The 20,060-nt window shown below is 44.1% G+C and overlaps 1 protein-coding gene across 7 annotated transcripts in view; it reads right to left on the reverse strand.

The window, feature by feature from the left end:
* FAM169A (family with sequence similarity 169 member A) overlaps positions 1-20,060 on the reverse strand; it is a 187,923-nt gene that overhangs the window by 10,982 nt on the left and 156,881 nt on the right. For all 7 annotated transcript variants that reach the window (XM_054031611.1, XM_054031609.1, XM_054031612.1 and 4 more), the window contains 4 exons: positions 14,713-14,884; positions 9,266-9,445; positions 7,624-7,752; positions 7,313-7,425 (listed from right to left, as the gene is read on the reverse strand). In XM_054031611.1, coding sequence (XP_053887586.1) covers positions 7,313-7,425; positions 7,624-7,752; positions 9,266-9,445; positions 14,713-14,884 — 594 coding nt within the window. The remainder of the gene's footprint in view (positions 1-7,312; positions 7,426-7,623; positions 7,753-9,265; positions 9,446-14,712; positions 14,885-20,060) is intronic.

Raw genomic sequence — 20,060 nt, forward strand, 5'->3', positions numbered from 1 at the left:
GACTAATACACATTCTTACTATCCCAAAACATCTAGTTTGGGATTATTAAAAGAAAAATCAACCAAATTAATAAATCTTTATTACTAGTGATGATGTGGCAAGCTGGGTAAAACAGAGCTTCAGCCTTAGATTCTAGGTGTAGGCTGCAGAGCCAGCGGGTAGATGAGTCGTCTTTTTATTCATGACCAAACTAGATCTGCAGTCATTGAGAGACAAGCATCCAACCCCACAAATCTATTTTTACAATAATTTCTCAGAGTATAAGCTTCTTGTTTTAAAAAACAGACCTATGATTAATTGCCCTAGATTAGCTACTTTAGGTAAACTAGCACTAAAAAGAGGCCATGTCCATCTGCTCTGCTGCAATTCCAACCCAACCCCAAAGACCTCTGCTGCAAGACCCAATGGGTTGCAATGAGTTCTGTAATACATTGATATTTGAGATAACGTTAATTAAATTTAAATAGAGGGGTTTGTTTAATTATATATTCGTGTTACAATCACTTCAGTATTCCTTGTGTTTTTATAGACAAAAATAACGTAATACACAGGTATATGTGGGAATCGTTTTCCACATTAATATTTTACACTACTTTTAAGTCTTCAGAATTTTGTACTGATAATGCAGTCATCAGGGAGAAAGCCAGTTCTAGTATTTTAGAAGGGATTCTGGGATTTGGGATTCTGGCCTCCAGAAAGTATTTTAGGCTTTTGACATTGGATGCATTTCTTTTTTCCCCTCCAACTTTTGGACAGGGGCACAGGTGACTTGACTTTTTTGATAGGGCTTGAATTTCTAATTCACCACCACAGCTAGCCTTAATAGCAATTAAATGGCCCACTGCTCCTTCCCCCATAATACGTGACTGCAGCCAACAACCTTATATAAGTGCATTAATCAGTTGTTTCTGCTAAAATGATTACCAGTAGAGATGACATTTAAATAATCATAATCAAGTTTCAGAGTTAGAAACTTACTGTTATGAATGACAGCTCTCAGAGTTATTGTTTCATGCTTGTTTACAAACTCAAGAAGAAAACATTATATCTGTTTGCATTCAGTTTATCTTTGGGAGGTAACCTTCTCAACCATGCTAGACACTTAGGCCTTGTCTACACTACGAGAGTAGTTCGAATTTACTTGCATCGAATTTTTGGAATCGATATTGCAAAGTCGAACGTCTGTGTCCACACTAAGGACAGTAATTCGACTTTGTGAGTCCACACTAACGGTGAAAGCGTCGACATTCGAAGCGGTGCACTGTGGTCAGCTATCCCACAGTTCCCGCAGTCCCCTCTGCCCATTGGAATTCTGGGTGTAGCCGGCAATGCCTTCTGGGTAACAAAATGTGTCGAGGGTGCTTTTGGGTAACTGTCGTCATCCGTCCATCACTCCCGCCCTCCCTCCCTGAAAGCGCCGGCGGGAAATCAGTTCGCGCACTTTTCCAGTCATTGACAGCGCGGATGCCACAGCACTGCGAGCATGGAGCACGCTGCGACCATCGCTGCAGTTGTGGCCGCTCTCAACGCCTCGCAGCTTATCATACAGGTTTCCCTGAGGCAGATGCAGAAAAGTCAGGCGAGGAGGCTACGGCACCGCGGTGATGTCCTGAAGTCTGAGAGTAGCACAGACCTCTCAGAAAGCAGGGGACCCAGCGCCGAGGACATCACGATGGCAATGGGTCATGTTGATGCCGTGGAACGGCGATTCTGGGCACGGGAAACAAGCACTGAGTGGTGGGACCGCATAGTGCTGCAGGTCTGGGATGAATCCCAGTGGCTGCGAAACTTTCGCATGCGGAAGGGAACTTTCCTGGAACTTTGTGAGTTGCTGTCCCCTGCCCTGAAGCGCAATGACACCCGGTTGCGAGCTGCACTGAGTGTACAGAAGCGAGTGGCCATAGCCCTCTGGAAGCTTGCAACGCCAGACAGCTACCGGTCAGTCGCGAACCAGTTTGGGGTGGGCAAATCTACCGTGGGGGTTGTTGTGATGCAAGTAGCCAAGGCAATCGTTGATGTACTGCTGTCAAAGGTAGTGACCCTGGGAAACGTGGAGGCGATCATAGATGGCTTCGCAGTGATGGGATTCCCAAACTGCGGTGGGGCCATAGATGGAACTCACATCCCTATCCTGGCACCGGACCACCAGGCCACCCAGTACATTAACCGAAAGGGCTATTTTTCCATGGTGCTGCAAGCACTGGTGGACCACAGGGGACGTTTTACCAACATCTACGTGGGATGGCCGGGCAAGGTTCATGACGCTCGTGTTTTCAGGAACTCTGGTCTGTTTAGACGGCTGCAACAAGGTATTTACTTCCCGGACCACAAAATAACTGTTGGGGATGTGGAGATGCCTATAGTCATCCTCGGGGACCCAGCCTACCCGCTAATGCCCTGGCTCATGAAGCCCTATACTGGCGCCCTGGACACTGAAAAAGAACTCTTCAACTACCGGCTGAGCAAGTGCAGAATGGTGGTGGAGTGTGCTTTTGGCCGTCTCAAGGGGAGATGGAGAAGCTTACTGACTCGCTGTGATCTCAGCGAAACCAATATCCCCATTGTTATAGCAGCTTGCTGTGTGCTCCACAATCTCTGTGAGAGCAAGGGGGAGACCTTTATGGCGGGGTGGGAGGTTGAGGAAAATAGCCTGGCTGCTGATTACGCACAGCCAGACAGCTGGGCGATTAGAAGAGAACAGCGGGAAGCGCTGTGCATCCGGGAGGCTTTGAAAGCAAAGTTCCTGAGTGAGCAGGGTAACCTGTGACTTTTAAGTTTGTGTACAGAGAAGCTGAACCTGCCCCCGTTTCTTTACCCAGTTAATGTTGACTATCCTACCCAGTTACATACCCCCTTCACCCCCTTCCAACACACGTTTCGAAATAAAAATAGTTCTACTTTGTTAATGCACACCGTTTTCTTTAATACTGTTTTCGCGGGAATTTTTTAAAACTGGGACGCAGACTGTGGTGCGGAGCGGGTGTAGTGTAGTGACGCGAATGAAGCTTCTAAACTCAAGGATTGACGGGCTCCGCTGCAGTGGGATGGTTGTTTCAACGGAGCCTGTCACCCCTCCTGATCGGGACTGTGTGTATGGGGGGGCTATGTGACTTTGTGGCAGGGGTAGGACGGTTACAGATCCCCTGCTGCGTGGCTCTGTGATCCTGCATAAGGACCGCCGCTTAAGATCTGTAACTGCCCTCCCCTGCCACAAAGTCACAGAGCAACCCACCCCCCACCACATAACATGAAAACAACCTCCCAGACTAACCAGGGTAACTAGTCACTGCATCACTGCACTGTGTATGTGCCCTGCTGCTGTGCCTGCCCCCGCCTATGTACCCTGCCAAAGGCGACTGTCCTGTCCAATTACCAACCCCCTTTCCTCTCCTCCTCCAAAAGAACATCATTGAAACAGTACTTAACATGAACGTATTTTTTATTATCAACTACACATGGAACTGGGAGGTGAAACTTGGACGGGGGCTTGTGTCAGGCGGGAAGGAAAGAACTTTTCAAGTTTTGGGGAATGAGAGCCTTCTGCTACTAGAGCTCTCTGCAGGGGTGGAGTGAGAGTTAGCGGGGACTCTGCCGCCTCTCCTTCTTTGCACTTTGGGTGAGGTGGGTATGGGACTTGGTGGCGGGGGAGGGCGGTTAGAGATGGACTGCAGCGGGGCTCTGTCCTCCTGCCTCCGTTCCTGCAGAACATCCACAAGGCGCCGGAGCGTGTCTGTTTGCTCCCTCAGTAGTCCAAGCAGCGTTTGAGTCGCCTGCTGGTCTTCCTGCCGCCACCTCTCCTCCCGATCCATGTTTGCTTGCTGCATTTGGGTCAATTTCTCCCGCCACTGGGTCTGCTGTGCTGCCTGGGCTTGGGAACAGGCCATAAGTTCAGAGAACATGTCCTCCCGTGTCCTCTTCCTCCTATGCCTAATCTTCGCTAGCCTCTGGGAGTGTGATGCCAGGCTAGGTTGTGAGACAGTCGCAGATGTGGCTGTGGGAATGGGAAAAAGGGAGTGAATTCCTCAGAAAGATAAATGTAGTTGTGAACAAAGAACATAGTCTTTCTCTGTGAACAAGACCATGCACAGCACCTATCACATGCGCACTCAGCACAAGGTCGAATTCTCGGCCTTCGCATTCAGTGCCTGGGGTCTTCCACAGCACATTTGAGAAGCGGGGCAGCACAACGGAATTTCTGTTGCAGGCAGACATGGTAAGCCGTAGACTTGTGGCAGTTTAAAACTTTTATATTACCACTGGCCTCATTTCACATTTAAAGCAATGTCAGTCCCTGCTGCCAGCAATCCGGCAAGCGGGAACTCTGCCCGTCCCACCCCCTCGCCGCTGTCCCCGGGAACGATCCCTTTCGGCAGCCCCTCTCCCGCCTCCACCCCGTGGCTGCAAACCAGCTGTTACAGTTCTGTAAAGGAACGAGCAAGCAGTCCCAACACTAACATTCCCCTACCTAATTCAAAGCAGGTCACCATGGGCGACATCACCCTGATGAGGATCTCTGACAGCGAGAGAGAGAGAATGCTCCGGGAAAGCCTCCAAAGACCAGGGCCGTATGCCGCCCTGCTGTGCAGAGCAATGATTCCCGAGTACTTGATAGTCTCGTGGCGCGGCAACGTGTCGTACTTCGGAGGACCCAATAAGGCCGCTCTCCCCAGGAACCTCATGCAACGGCTTTCCAATTACCTCCAGGAGAGCTTCATCGAGATGTCCCGGGAGGATTACTGCTCTATCCCTGCACATATAGACCGCATTTTACTCTAGCTGCAGTAGCAGGAACTAAACAGTAGAGCGGCTTGGGCAGGACAATCACGGAAAACCGGACATTGCTAGATTTTTTTTCAAAACTTGCACTGCCCATGACTGAACCGTTAAGTGCCTAGGGCAAAGTAATCATGAACAACCCATTCTTTTAATTGTTAATATTCCTGTTCTGTTAAAAATAAATGTTTAGATGTTTACAACACTTACTGGCTGATCCTTCCCCAGATTCTGTGTCCGGGGTAACGGCTGGGGACGCTTCGTAGGGGATCTCTGTAAGGGTGATGAAGAGATCCTGGCTGTCGGGGAAATCAGTGTTGTGAGCGCTGCCGACTGCCTCGCCCTCCTCATCTCCTTCCTCATCTTCCCCGTCCGCTAACATGTCCGAGGAACCGGCCGTGGACAATATCCCATCCTCAGAGTCCACGGTCAGTGGTGGGGTAGTGGTGGCGGCCGCACCGAGGATGGAATGCAGTGCCTCGTAGAAACGGGATGTCTGGGGATGGGATCCGGAGCGTCCGTTTGCCTCTTTGGTCTTCTGGTAGCCTTGTCTCAGCTCCTTGATTTTCACGCGGCACTGCGTTGCATCCTGGCTGTATCCTCTCTCTGACATGTCTTTTGAGATCTTCTCATAGATCTTTGCATTCCGTTTCTTGGAGCGCAGCTCAGAAAGCACGGACTCATCGCCCCACACAGCGATGAGATCCAAGACTTCCCGATCAGTCCATGCTGGGGCCCTCTTTCTATTCACAGACTGCACGGCCATCACTGCTGGAGAGCTCTGCATCGTTGCCAGTGCTGCTGTGATCGCCACGATGTCCAGACAGGAAATGAGATTCAAACTGGCCAGACAGGAAAAGGAATTCAAATTCAAATTTTCCCGGGGCTTTTCCTGTGTGGCTGGTCAGAGCATCCGAGCTCGTACTGCTGTCCAGAGCGTCAACAGAGTGGTGCACTGTGGGATAGCTCCCGGAGCTATTAGCGTCGATTTCCATCCACACCTAGCCTAATTCGACATGGCCATGTCGAATTTAGCGCTACTCCCCTCGTCGGGGAGGAGTACAGAAGTCGAATTAAAGAGACCTCTATGTCGAACTAAATAGCATCGCAGTGTGGACGGGTGCAGGGTTAATTCGATGTAATGGCGCTAACTTCGACATAAACGCCTAGTGTAGACCAGGCCCTACATTTTACTTTGAATACAAAGTTTAGATTTCAGTAGCTAGATTGTGTGTCTAAGGCACCAGTCTTGCATAATTAAAGTTTACTCCCAAGTGCATTCTGACTGGCTTGTACAATGCAAATTAATACCTCATTAACATTCACCAGTATTCACTGTATGCAAGCATCTTTATCTTGCAGAATTTTCCATCTCTTAACAACTGCATAATAGTCAACAAACAAAAATATTCAATTGCATATCCATATGCGGGTGAAATTTAGCTGAGGTTTCAAATATGCACAAAGAAACTCGCATTCCTTCTGTGGGGGAACTGAATAAACCTGAATGCAGGCTGTACACTTTACATCATGTTCATCTACAATGCGATTATGCCCTTTCATGGACACGATCTTCTTAGACTGATGCATTTGATGCTTCCATCTGATGCCAGAGAAATGCAGCCTTTGCACTATTTGTGTCTACAGTGCTTCAAAGTGTCATAGTCTGGATATTCACACATCCCAAGACTGCAGGGTGCGGGAGGAAAGCAATTGAAATACCCTCCTCCCCCAAACCTATAACAATCTACCAGTGCAAGTTACTAGACACTACTAAGGCTATCTCATACCCTATCCTATATCATACAAAGAGAGCACTGGTTGAAAAAAATGATAGTACAAGATGCATCCTAGTATTCTATTAACACTAGGTGAATTTGTAATGTCTAAGCAACAAGCCGGTGCTGCTTCGCTGGAAAAAAGGTAACATTAACCCAAGTGTAACAAAAGCATGTGTCTTTCATAGCTCCTGACACCCATGTCAATTTAGTTCAACTACAACAAAATTTCACAATAAGTATGTTTCTGGCCTTCTCACTGAAGCCACAACTATGTCTTCAAGGGTAATCTGATAAAAAGTTATGAGTTTTGATGGACTGGTTGGTTCAAAAGAAAGGCTATAGTCCAGGCTCAGAGAACACGGAAGAGATACTGGAAGTTCAAGCTGGATTCCTGAAAGGACTTACTGAGGGAGAGGAGCACAGGAAAATGGGGGATAAAGCAGGAGTACTGAACAAGGAGGGCACACACTGTAAAATCCATGAATTTAATAAAAATCAATTTCCTAAGAATCATCTATATTTTTCCCAAAAGTTTATCCAGTATCTCTAATTAGAAGTTTGCTCTCTAATTAGAAGTTTAAAAATGGATTATTAAAAAATATATAACTTCCTATATGGAGACCCATCTCTTTCTCTTCAGTAAAAGATTTTACAGAACAAGTAATTAAGGAAACCAGAGGACTATGAAGATATAAATTATACAATTCTGTAAAATCTCTTGGTTTTTATGTATACAGAAAACTGTGTGTGTACCTACCCTTAGCTGCGTTTCAATCTCTGTACTTTGTTCGCTTCCCGTTTCAGATTCCATGGCAGACGGCAGAAAACACTCCTCAGTCTGGGAACTGTTGTTTTCTTTTTGAGAGGCTCCTGCTCTTAGAAAAATTCAACATAAAAAAAGTGCAGATACAATTTAAATAATGAAGTTAGCTGGTGTCTTTCCAATGACTTCTGTGGGGATTGTTCACAATGGGGACTGTCTACAAAAATTATTGTAGACACTGTACAATGTAACTTTACTTTTCAAGTTTCAATAGTTTCCTGGCCCTGTTTCTAAAGAATCATTACCTGTAGTTTTGAGTGTTTCTCTCTGCAATACACTGGTAATAGGTGTTCTCTGGAACCAGTGTCCTGCTCCTTCAACTTCCCATAGAAGATCATGATCCCCTGGGTACTTTTCAAAATATTGCTTACAAGCTGAAGAGACATAAATAAAACAAAACCACACCACACAGTATGCACATCTGTAACTCAGCTTAAGAAATTATTCAAACACTATCCTATTGAGTCAATTATAATCTGACCTTCTACTTTATCATACTTATAATACATCACAAACAAAAAGGAACTGAGCCACCAAGATATGCACATGTCTAACCTGAGTAACTATGTGATAACATTTCTGTAATCCTCATCCATCTAGAACTCAGTCCCGTCCTTTTATTTATCACCTTCCATCATTGTACTAGGTCTTAAATTTAGATTGTAAGATTAAGGGGGCAGGGACTGCAGGTTTTTTTCCTTGTCTTCTAGGAAGCATTTCTGGGTATTACAAAATAGTTACAGTAACTCCTCGCTTAACGTTGTAGTTGTGTTCCTGAAAAATGCTACTTTAAGCAAAACGCTGTTAAGCGAATCCAATTTCCCCATAAGAATTAATGTAAATAGCGGGGCTTAGGTTCCAGGGAAATTTTTTTTGCCAGACAAAAGACTAATACACACACACACACACACACACACACACACACACAGTATAAGTTTTAAACAAACAATTTAATACTGTACACAGCAATGATGATTGTGAAGCTTGGTTGAGGTGGTGGAGTCAGAGGGTGGGATATTTCCCAGAGAATGCCTTACTGCTAAATGATGAACTGACACTCAGCTGCGCCCTCAAGGGTTAACACATTGTTGTTAATGTAGCCTCACACTCTACAAAGCAGCATGAATGGAGGGACGAGACAGCATGGCAGCGAGAGACAGAGACACACACCGTGAGTGTGAGTGTGCAAGAGACGCACATTTCTCCTTTAAGTACACTGACCCCACTCTAAGTACTCTGCAGCTGCTGTCAGCAAGCTATTTCCGTCCTGAGCCCTGTTGTGTCGTGTGTCCTCTCCCTCCCCCCACCCCCGCTCTGTGGAGATGGGGTACAGGAGCAGGGGGAGAGGGACACCCTGACACTAGCACTTTCACTACAAAGAGATAGCACTACAGTACTTGTATGAGGTAAATTGAAAAATACTATTTCTTTTATCATTTTTACAGTGCAAATATTTGTAATAAACAATATACACTTTGATTTAAATTACAACACAGAATACTATATGAAAATGTAGAAAAACATCCAAAATATTTAATATATTTCAATTGGTATTCTATCGTTTAACAGTGTGATTAAAACTGCGATTAATCGTGATTAATTTTTTGAGTTAATCACATGAGTTAACTCCGATTAATCGACAGCCGAAGATATAATACTAACCGACAGACATTCAAGGCTTACAAGAAAATAAAGCAGCATGCACATTCTCCATCTGACTTTTTAAGGTTCACTGAATAGCAGCATATTTTATATTTATTTAAATTTTGTCATAAACTTTAAGAAATTTAATCTCTTCCTTCCATGTTGAACTGAGATGGAAGTATTTATTTGGAAGTTTAAAGAAAGCCAGAGTGGAGAAGACAGGAAAAAAATTACAGCATTTACCTGTATATATGAAAGATGACAGTGGGTAGCGAAGACCAAGTGTGTCTTCAGTAAAGGAATCCACAAAATCCTCCAACATCATTAACCCAAAATCTTTCCCACGATGTCTCTTTCTCACAAACATTGTGTCCAGCACTGGAAGCTGATAGCTTTGGGTAAGATAGGAGCTACATACGCTTCCTGAAATCATGGAAAAACCATACATCAGTATTTCATCATTGATAGTCATAGTTTTAGATCATCAACAACATATAATGGATTGGCTTTTACTGTATCCTGATGATAATAGATGTACTGTACACATAGTAGCAACATTCAGCCACTCACTGGCTTGTTGGGCCAACTTTGTATTTTTGCAGCTTTACAGCAGGCAATACAACGTAAGAAAGCTTGTCTGGTATAGTGCCTACTGCTACACGATAAAGAATGGAAGGCTACAGAGGAGCAGGTAGTGGGGGAAAAGGCACATTTTTGAATCCTGCTGAGTTATTTCTTGAGGAAATCTGGAAAAGAGAATGAAATGAAAAGATGGAAGAAAAAGCCAAAAGGCTCAATCCAAATACACTGTTTTTACATAGATTAAAAAACTGTTTAAAAACAAACCCATAAGTATGGAAGTCAGCTCTCATTTAAGAACTGAAACACAAATCATCATTCCCCCCCCCCCCCCCCTGCCAATTTTTTATGAAACGTCAGTAATGCTGAAGTCAAGGCAAAATTTTGTAAGAAGGGATTTTTCCATTCATAGCATAGCATGGATTACACATAATTATAATTAAGAACAGGTGCACTGTGACACAATATAGCAATTTTAGTATTGAAAAATTATTGAAGAGTAACCATGAACTCACTGGTATCAGAGTAATAAATGTTATTTATTTGGATTTGTATTACAGTGGTAAATACTGGTCCCAAGGCAGGACTGGAACTCCATGGTGCTAGGCCCTGTGCACACACAGAAAAGATTGTCCCTATCCTAAAGAGTTTACAATCCAAGTAAAATAATAATACAAATCTCATATATAGCACTCGTCACAGACATTAATTAATTAGTCCTCACAGTACTTTTGTGAGGTCAGTTGCTTTTCTCATTTGCAAAGCAAGAAAAACTCAGTCAAGAGAGATTAAGTTATTTGTCTAAGGTTATACAGTGAGTCCACATCAGAGATGAAATTAGAAAAACAGGAGTAAGTCCCAGTCCTGTGGTCTGACCACTGGACTACATCTATGTCTATCGCCACAGAAAGAGAAAAAAAAACATGAAGTAGAATAGTATTTCATATTCAAATAGTCTTGGATGTTTATTAGCTCAGGATTAGTAAATGGTAGAATAACATGAAAAGTAATTGTAGTTGCATGATCTAATTGCCACAATGTATATGGAACAAATATTTATTATAAACACTCCTCCATCACTCAGAATCTAATAAAACCGGTTGTATAGAAACTAGAATAAAGTATTAACATTTCAACCCAGAAGTCATTTTCGTGATCATTGTGTTGGCTTAACTTTTAGATTGAAAATTGCTCTATTAGGACCTGAGCAGTTTCATAGATACGTGCACAAAGGCATAATATTGATAAACAGAACAAAGACATGCCATCTGCCAATTACCTTCCCCACAGGAATTGCCATACTGGAACAGATCAATGGCCCATCTGGCCCAATATCATGTTTCTGACCGTGGACAAGGCCAGATGCTTCAGAGGAAAGCATAAAACCCTTGTGGTGCACTTAGCTGTACAACAGTTGCAATTCACCACGAATTTCCCTGACGTTAATCCAAAAACCTTCTATTGGGACTAGGATAAAGTTAGGATGTTAGATCATACCACTTTGGCCCAAAATTAGATATTCTATTCTTTAAGGAGGGCTGTCAACGTGATCAACAAATTATTTACAATTAAGTTAGATTTAATTCAGCAAAAGTTGAAAAATGAAATCAAGTTTTGTAACAATCAGAGAACTTATAATGTATATTTAAGCAGTGAGAAAAAATGAGAGAACTATAAAGCAATGTTAATGACATAGAAACATGCTACTTAAATTGTAAGCCCCTTGGATCAATCATTTTGTTCTATGTTTGTACAGCGCCTAGCACAGTGGGGTCATGGTCTGTGACTGGGGTCCTAGGCACTAGCACAATACACACAAATAAGGAACAGCAATAATGAGACCTGACCCTGCAGCCACCCTGAGATCAACTGGAGTTCTGCACATGGGAATTGAAGGATCAGACCCTAAATGTGCACAATACAGCATTAATGTTTGCAGCTTCCACAATCTGGGTGAATTTCACCCTCACCAGATTGATCTGACTATATCCAAATTACATTAAACTATGCACAAAATATCATCCCCTATGACCCACATGTATGTCTTTATGCAGCACTACTGTACATCTTCAGTATTAGAAGGGTACTGGACAAGATTTCTGCCTCTTGAGTTATGGGGATATAAGAAGAAGCTAATTACCTTTGTAACTGGAGGTTCTTCAAGTCATGTGGTCCCTATCTGTATTCTACTGTGAGGTACGCATGTGCTCTATGCACCCAGAGATGGAGAATTCTGAAAGCAGTGCCTGTCGGTCTGGCATGTAGCTTCACTCTCCTCATGTCTCCAACCAAAGAGATTGGAGTGGGGCAGACCGATTGCCTCTCCAGTTTCTTCTCTGCCATGAATCAAAAGATGATTTGAAGCACCAGGGAAGGAGGGCGGGTAATGGAATATAGATCGGGACCAAATATCTTGAAGGACCTCTAGTTAGGTAAGTAGGTAAGTAACTTCCTCTTTGAGTACTGGTCCCTATATGTATTCCAATTTGGGCGAGTGCAAACAGTACTCAAGTAGGAGGAGGGTGCAAGGATACAGATTGCAGAGCAGAAGCAAGGACTGCCATTCCAAAAGAATTATCGGCAGAGGAGTCTTGTACTAAACATAATGCCTCACAAATGTGTTGATGGAACGCCACATAGCTGCTTTGCAAATATCATGTAGAGGTTCTTCTTGAAGCGATGCCATAGACGTCACTTGTACTCTTGTGGAATGAACCCTCACCCCATGAGTGAGAGGGAGAGAGAACAAAATACAGCCTGAGAATTCTTTGAGAGGTTATAGCTTGACCTTGAACACTTTCTGGTACGGTGACAGACAGCTTGGGAGATTTCTGTTTGGGCTCTCGAGATATCGAGTGCCTTGTGCTGTGTGGTTGCCAATATGAGCTGCCTAATCTAACAAGGAGGTTGTGACGTTATTGACATGAACTGTGACCACATAGATCATTGCAACAACCAAGGTCCTATAGTTGTGCCAAATCTTGTACAAAGTAGGTCAAGTAAGGTACCTATGGAAAGGCTGTAATTTGCTGGTTATGATTATACTGTGTATGTGTGTGTATCATTTTTGTATTTGAAGTTATAAATATTGGCTATGTACTTGTATCTCAATGTATTTGATTCTAAGTAGCATCAGTGAAGCATTTGGTCAGCTTCTTGAGAAAGGACTATTCTCGGTAAGTGCCCAATAAAGAAACACTTAACTGACAATGGATTTTGGGAGACATCAATCCACATCTGAGCTTTCCTGGGAACGTTCAAACTAACATGTAAACAATGGCGTCGGCCTGCAAAAAACTGAATCATTCATGGACATGTAACTTGCCCAGGTGGCTACAAACTCCATCTTGTTGCTGTGATTTTGCACAGAAGAACAAAGGGGTTTCTGCCAAGGCCCTGGAAACCCCTCCATTTTGTCTTCAGCTGGCTCAAGAGATGGCCTCTCCACCCCAAAAAGAGGCCTGAAAGAAACTGGGACAAAGGACTATAACTAAGGGGATGTGAGTGATTGCTGGACCCAGGCCATAAGCCACAACATTGGTCTGAAAAGGATTAGGCCCAGACTAGGAAGGAGTCTAGTCTGTGAAAGAAGCTTATTGGGACATCTCTGAAGGTGAGATTTACCTGTATTCAGTTTCCTACTGTATTAGGCTTATACTTGCATGTTTTGTTTTATTTTGCTTGGTAACTTACTTTGTTCTGTCTGTTATTATTTGGAAGCATTTAAATCCTACCTTTTTATATTTAATAAAATCACTTTTGCTTATTAATTAACCCAGAGTAAGTAACTAATTCTTGGGGGAGCAAACTGCTGTGCATCTCTCTCTATCAGTGTTATAGAGGGCAGACAATTTATGAGTTTACCCTGTATAAGCTTTATACAAAGTAAAACGGATTCATTCAGCGTTTGGATCCCATTGGGAGCTGGGTGCTGAAGGTAGGAGTACCTGCTGAGTGGTTTTCAGTTAAAGCCTGCAGTTTTGGGGACATGGTTCAGACCCAGCATCTGTGTTGGAGCATAGTAGACTGTCTGGCTCACCAAGACAGGGCTCTGGAGTCCCAAGCTGGCAGGAAAATGGGCTTATAGGTAGTTTCAGCACATCAGGTGACAGTCCCAAGGGGGTCTTTGTGACTGAACCCATCACAGAGGTATCTGTAATGATCATCCTGTCCAGTGAGGAGGAAAGGAATGGCATGCCTATGCACTCTTGGCATGGAGTCTTCCACCATAGCAGAAATATTATTAATTTGGTGGGAACAGTTACTAGTGTGTTCATGGCTGATTTGGTGAGCACACTGTTTGAAGCCACACTTCCAGACCAACTGACAATGGATGGTACTGTAGACACTATTGTCGCCAAATTGTGGTCTGGTACGGACAGAGCCCTAGATTTGTGGGCTCTCTTGTCATGCCCCTGAAACTTAGGACGTTCTAAATTCTCTGGGATTGAGCTAGAAGACTTGCTCAATTTAGGCAGGGTTCTATTCGACTTCTTCTAAGTGGATTTGGAGGAGGATTTACTCTTATATTTATAAAAGCGCTCCCTGTCCTCCTGACAAGACCCCACTAAGAGATCTGTGGGGGTAGACTCCCTCACTCCTGAGTCGGACCCCGTGGCATGAGACACACACCTTATTGAGTCAAGCTGAAGTAGGGAGAGGTCCCCCTGGCCTAGGTATGACTGCAGCCTCAAGGCCTTTTCCATTAGGTACTTAAGACGAAGTTCCCACCCTTCTTGGGTGCAACTGAGGAACAAACAGCAGATACCGCACCTTGCCACAATATGGGTTTAACTGTGACAGTAAAGGCAATGTTGATGGTCATTGCTGACTGAGAAGGAGTGTGTACAGGAAGCAAAAATTTTGAAACCTAGAGTCCTGGGCATAATGGCTACTAAAAAGACTATGGGCAAAATTAAAAAAAATAAAGAAAACGTAAGTGATTTCAGAGCCTAAAGTCACTTTTGAAAATTTTACCCAAAACCTTATCTGCTCTAAGAATTCAAGAAAAGGTTCATGTATCAATCACACACATTAGTGCAGCTTAAAAGTTCTGATAAAAGAGTTTGGTTTTCCATTGCTTTATTTAAAAAATAAATAAATGTTTTTACCTGCAGGTTTAACAGAATAGAACCCAATGGCTTCTCCTTTTTTCCACAGAATCTTAGCATAGTCATTGCTGCTGTGACAGAGGAAGGGGATCTCATTTCGCTCTATTTCTTGTTTGCGATAAATAATTCGATTCAGAACATACAGAACCACCCTCTCTCCAAGAGTCTTCACCTATGGAAACACATAAGTACATTTAAATGTGCAACAGTTAAAAGGCCAACATCAATTTAGTTGAAGCTTAGACGTTAGGGGCTTATTTTCCGAGGTGCTGACTAATCACAACTCTAGCTGATGTCAGTGGGAACTGCAAATGATCAGCATTTCTGAAAGATCAGGCCTAATGTTTTTTGAGCAGTGAGAAGAGCTCAGATGCCATGGTGACAGGCAGTGTATAAAATCAGAGATTAGACAAAATGCATTGCACACCTTAATATTAAAAACGTGTTCTGATGATCTAAAGGCTTTATTTTTGTTTATTAAAATTTAAATGAACACAGTATTTTTGGATTTTAAGAACCATTTGCCAAATACGAGAGCACAGTGTCAATTAGTCTTAGTCTTCCCAGGCTAGTAGGAGTTTAGAGTGCTACAAAGAACATGTGCTCAGGTCTTCTGGGAAGGCCCACATAACATACGTCTCCATCATTGTTGGATGTAGAGGTATGGCCCTCACATAGAAATGTCAGAGTTAGATTTACCTGTGCATTGTCCTTCTCCCTTTAAGGGCTGAAGATCTGCTGAAGGGGTCAAAGGCGATAGCACTGGTTGCAGCAGCAAAGTTTTATTAAACTCCAGTTTGGAACTGGCCTCTGTTATGGGAATGTAACACTTAACAAGCACAGACAGGAGAAGCTGAATGCAGTGATCTGACCTCTTTGAGAGATGACCCTACCTGAAGCTGCTGTAGACTATTCCAGGAAAAGCTGCCAGGGAAGATTTAATTGTTTGCAAGCATTATGGCTGGGAAAGAGAGGACCTTAACAGGGAGGTTGACAGACTTTTATACCAGCCAAAGGATGAGCATTTAAGAGAAGTCTGTGACTCTGAGCATTTCTGGGACAAGTTACTGTGAAAATGCAGCAAAAAAACATTTTGCTTAGGGTGACCATACATCCCATTTTGGCAAGCACAGTTCCTTTTTTAAGCCCTGTCCTGACCGTCCCGATTTTTTTGCAAAAGTGGGCATTTGTCCCATTTGCTGTTGCCAACTTGATCAGTAATGAGCTAGCCACTCCCAGTCCCTATTCAAGCCCAGATTAATGGTGTTAAATTTGCAAATGAATTTTAGTTCTGCTGTTTCTCTTTGAAGTCCGTTTCTGAAGTTCTTTTGTTCAATGATAGTGACTTAAATCTGTAATAGAATGACTAGGGAGATTGAAGTGTTCACTTACTGGCTTATGTATGTTACCATTCCTGATGTCCGATTTGTGTCCATTTATTCTTTTGCGAGGGACTGTCCGGTTTGGCCAATGTTCATGGCAGAGGGGCATTGCTGGCACATGATGGCATATATAACATTAGTGGATGTGCAGGTGAATGAGCCCTTGATGGTGTGGCTGATGTGGTTGGGTCCTCTGATGGTGGCTGGCTCATTACAGAAGCAGCTTTTCCTCTCCTGGAATTGACACCTCCTCATCCATTATTGGGAGTGGACTACATCCACTCTGATTGAATTGGCCCTGTCAACATTGGTTCTCCACTTGCGAAGTAACTCCCTGCTCTCCATGTGTCAGTATATAATGGCTGCATCTGTAACTTTCACTCTATGCATCCGAAGAAGTGAGGTTTTTACCCACAAAAGCTTATGCCCAAATAAATCTGTTAGTCTTTAAGGTGCCACCAGACTCCTTGTTGTTTTTGTAGATACAGATTAACACGGCTACCCTCTGATAAATTGAAAGTGGGATTCAAAAGGAGGTACGCTGAGGCAGAGATCACAGAAGCTGTGATCAGGGCAGTTTGCCCAGGACTGAGCCTCAGCTAATCTGAGCCTGCCAAAACAGAGGTGTATCTTAAGATCCTATTACCAGGAAAAAGGTGCAACTGAACTTTACCTGCAGCTCTCAAGAACAGCACAAGAGCCCGAAGAGACCTCAGGATTTCCTAGTCCGAGCTCTTGATTTGAGACAGGAAATATAGTTTGCTTCACAAGAATCTGACTCTGACCTAAGATATCACCCTATTCTTATACAACACAAGTTTCTCTATTCAGTCCTGACAGGATTGCAGAATGGCAACATTTGGACTGTGATGCAACCTTATTTAAAAGATAATCAGGCTGCAGATGAGACCTTGCTTGAGAAGCTGCACACTGCTGTAAGGCAGAGAAACCACTGATGAGGCAGAGAAATAGCACAGGAGCATGTGCTAGGACAGTAGCATGTAATTCTGTGCAATCACCCTACACAGAAAACCAGTCACAAAGTAGCACCTCCTCCTAGGGGACAAGGAGTCTCCAAACGTGACCCATTTACAAATCAGAAAAAGGAACTTTAGGCGAATATTGATTAAATCAAAGGTGTGAAAGCCAAAATTAACATATTAAAGCAACCTGCCCAGGAGTAGGGCAAAATAACTGATAATGGTATTGGGGTGGGGAAGTAAGATAATCTTTTATTAGACTCACCTTCTGTTGCTGAGAGAGATAAGCTTTCCACTCACACAGGATGAAAGCTTGATTCTCTCTCACACAGAAGTTGGTCCAATAAAAGATATTACCTCTCCTACCTTGTCTCTCTAATAAATACCCTGGGATCAACTGGGCTAAAACAAGCCTGCATACAATGAATGGTATGAGCAGACAAGCAATCCTAGAGAAGAGAATATGATAGCTCAGTGGTGGGCAAACTACGGCCCACAGGCCGGATCCGGCCCATGCGGCCGGCACCACTTCCCCACGATCCCCGGGTGGGGGGGGGCAGAGGGCTCCATGCGTTGTCCTTGCATCCAGGCCCTGCCCCCCCGCAGCTCCCACTGGCCGGGAACGGGGAATCGCAGCCAATGGGAGCTTCGGGGGAGGTACCTCGAGGCGCCGCAAGGGCAGCGCACACAGAGCCCTCCACCCGTCCCCCCGCCCCCAGACCGCAGCACTTCCTGGAGCGGCATGGGGCCGGGGACAGGGCAGGCATGCAGGAAGCCTGCCCTGGCCCCAGTGTGCGCCGCTGCCACCCCAGAGCCACTTTAGATAAGCGGCACCGAGCTGGAGCCTGAACCTCTCCTGCACCCCACCCTCAACTCCCTGCCCTAGTCAAACACCACTGCTGAAGTTCCCCTGCAGTTAATGAGGCACCAGCACCTAGCCTCATTAACATATTGCATGGGTACTGTCTCATGTTGGCATGGCAAAAGTGGAAGCTCCTTTGAACTTCATCAGAAACAACAGTTCAGACAATCTGTACATGGCTAAAGTGGGGAGAAGGGATGTAATCACTAATGTAACATATTGGGCTCATGCAGGCCTGGATACTGAACGTTTAACAGAAATATTTGAGCCAGATGCTGCTGCTCAGTGTCCTGAAGATTTGGACATAAAGGAAATACTAATCAAATTACCTAAAGGATCATTTTGCCAGATAAATATCCTGTGAGTAATCTATCAAAATAGGATATCATTTTGAAAAGAAAAACTGCTGGGTAATTTATAGCAGATTAAATCTGAAATTCCAGTGGATATTCAGCAGATAAAATTCTTACTGGAGGCACCAGTGTCAAAAGAGAGAGTCGGTGGACCAAGGATCAAGGACTAAGGGCAAGTCCATGCTTAAAATGCTGCATCGGCATAGCTGCACCAATGCAGCTGCTCCACTGTAGGGCTTTAATGAAGATGCTCTAATTTGATGGGAGAGAGCTCTCTTGTCAGTGTAGTTAATCACCTACCCGAGAGACCTTTTCTTGGTCCACCACGAGCACTCTCAGCTCACCGACTCTTCTGGCTGATATTATGGTTATTAGAAAGGCCACTTTCAAGGACAGATGGGCCACAGAGCATGTGGCTAGAGGCTCAAAGGGGGGACGGGGGTTAGTGAGAGATGACAGAACAAAACTGATATTCCACTGAGGTGCAAACTTCACCAGTGGTGAACAGGATTTGAGAATCTCCTTCAGAAATCTAGTTGTAACAGGATGAGTGAATATTGTACAGTTATCCATCAGAGGATGGAAAGAGCTGATTGCTACTAAATGCGCTTGCAGAGAACTGAGCGTGAAGACTTCAGGATAAGAAGATACTCAGATAGCAGAAACCCCGGTGGATTCTGGAGATAAGTTGGTTTGGTGAGCCCAAGCGGAGAAATGCTTCCATTTTACTGAGCAACAGCTTCTTGTAGAGTCTTTGCTGCTTTGGTTAAGGATGGATTGCACCTTTTAGAACATGCGCATTCTATTTCTCATTCCCATCCAAATACCAGGCTCCAAATCGCAGAGGTCCCAGATTGGGGTGTTTGAAGCAGGGAAGGGATGCAGGTCTTGACAGTCCCACCAAAAGACACTCTTCACTTGGGGTTACAATATGAAGTCATGGTGGATGTTGCCAAGGCTGTGTGCCTGGGACTATAAACCCTCTGTCTCCTGAATGGTGGCTCCTGAGGATGTTGGTGATAAAATGGCTGAGGAGTTGGTCTTGCCCTATACCCGTCTGTTGTGTTTTCTCTTAGGGAAGGGGTGTAAATGCCCAGCGAGCAAGTGTTGTCTGGAGTCTTTGAGGGAGTGGAGAGATTCTTCCATCTTCTCACAGAATAGGTTGATAGTCTTGAAGAGCAGATCTTACATTGCACTCTGCACCCCTCTAGGGAAACCGGAGAATTGTAACCACAAGTTTCTCCTCATAACACTGACCATAGCCATCCCCCTAGATGCAGTATCTGTCACATCCACTGTGACTTGGTGGGAAGTTTTCGCCACCAATGTGCCCTCATCCACTAAAACGTAGAAGTGGGCCTCCTTGGGAGCTTGCCCTTAAATTCCAAAACTTATTATAATTACAGCAGAACCTCAAAGATATAAACACCAGAGTTACAGACTGACCGGTCAACCAGACAGTATGTGAAACTGGAAGTAACCGATCAGGCAGCCGCAGAGATTTAAAAAAAAAAAAAAAAAAAAGCAAGTACTGTACCGTGCCTGTATTGCATCTTAAAAAGTAAGCACATCTGGGCTGCCTGATCCCACCCTACCTCCCCAACCCCATCCGAGGGGCAGGCGGGTTATATGGTTATACCATTGATCATATAAGAACTGTTATTTGATAAAGTATGAGTGTCTTTTGGGATTTAAGATGTTCAGAACTGACTATTCAGTTGGATAGTGGAACTAAAATTGCTGCAAACATTTTCTGCTTAATGTGAAAAAC

Source organism: Malaclemys terrapin, chromosome 6, assembly GCF_027887155.1.
Source record: "Malaclemys terrapin pileata isolate rMalTer1 chromosome 6, rMalTer1.hap1, whole genome shotgun sequence".
Lineage (NCBI taxonomy): Eukaryota > Metazoa > Chordata > Testudines > Emydidae > Malaclemys > Malaclemys terrapin.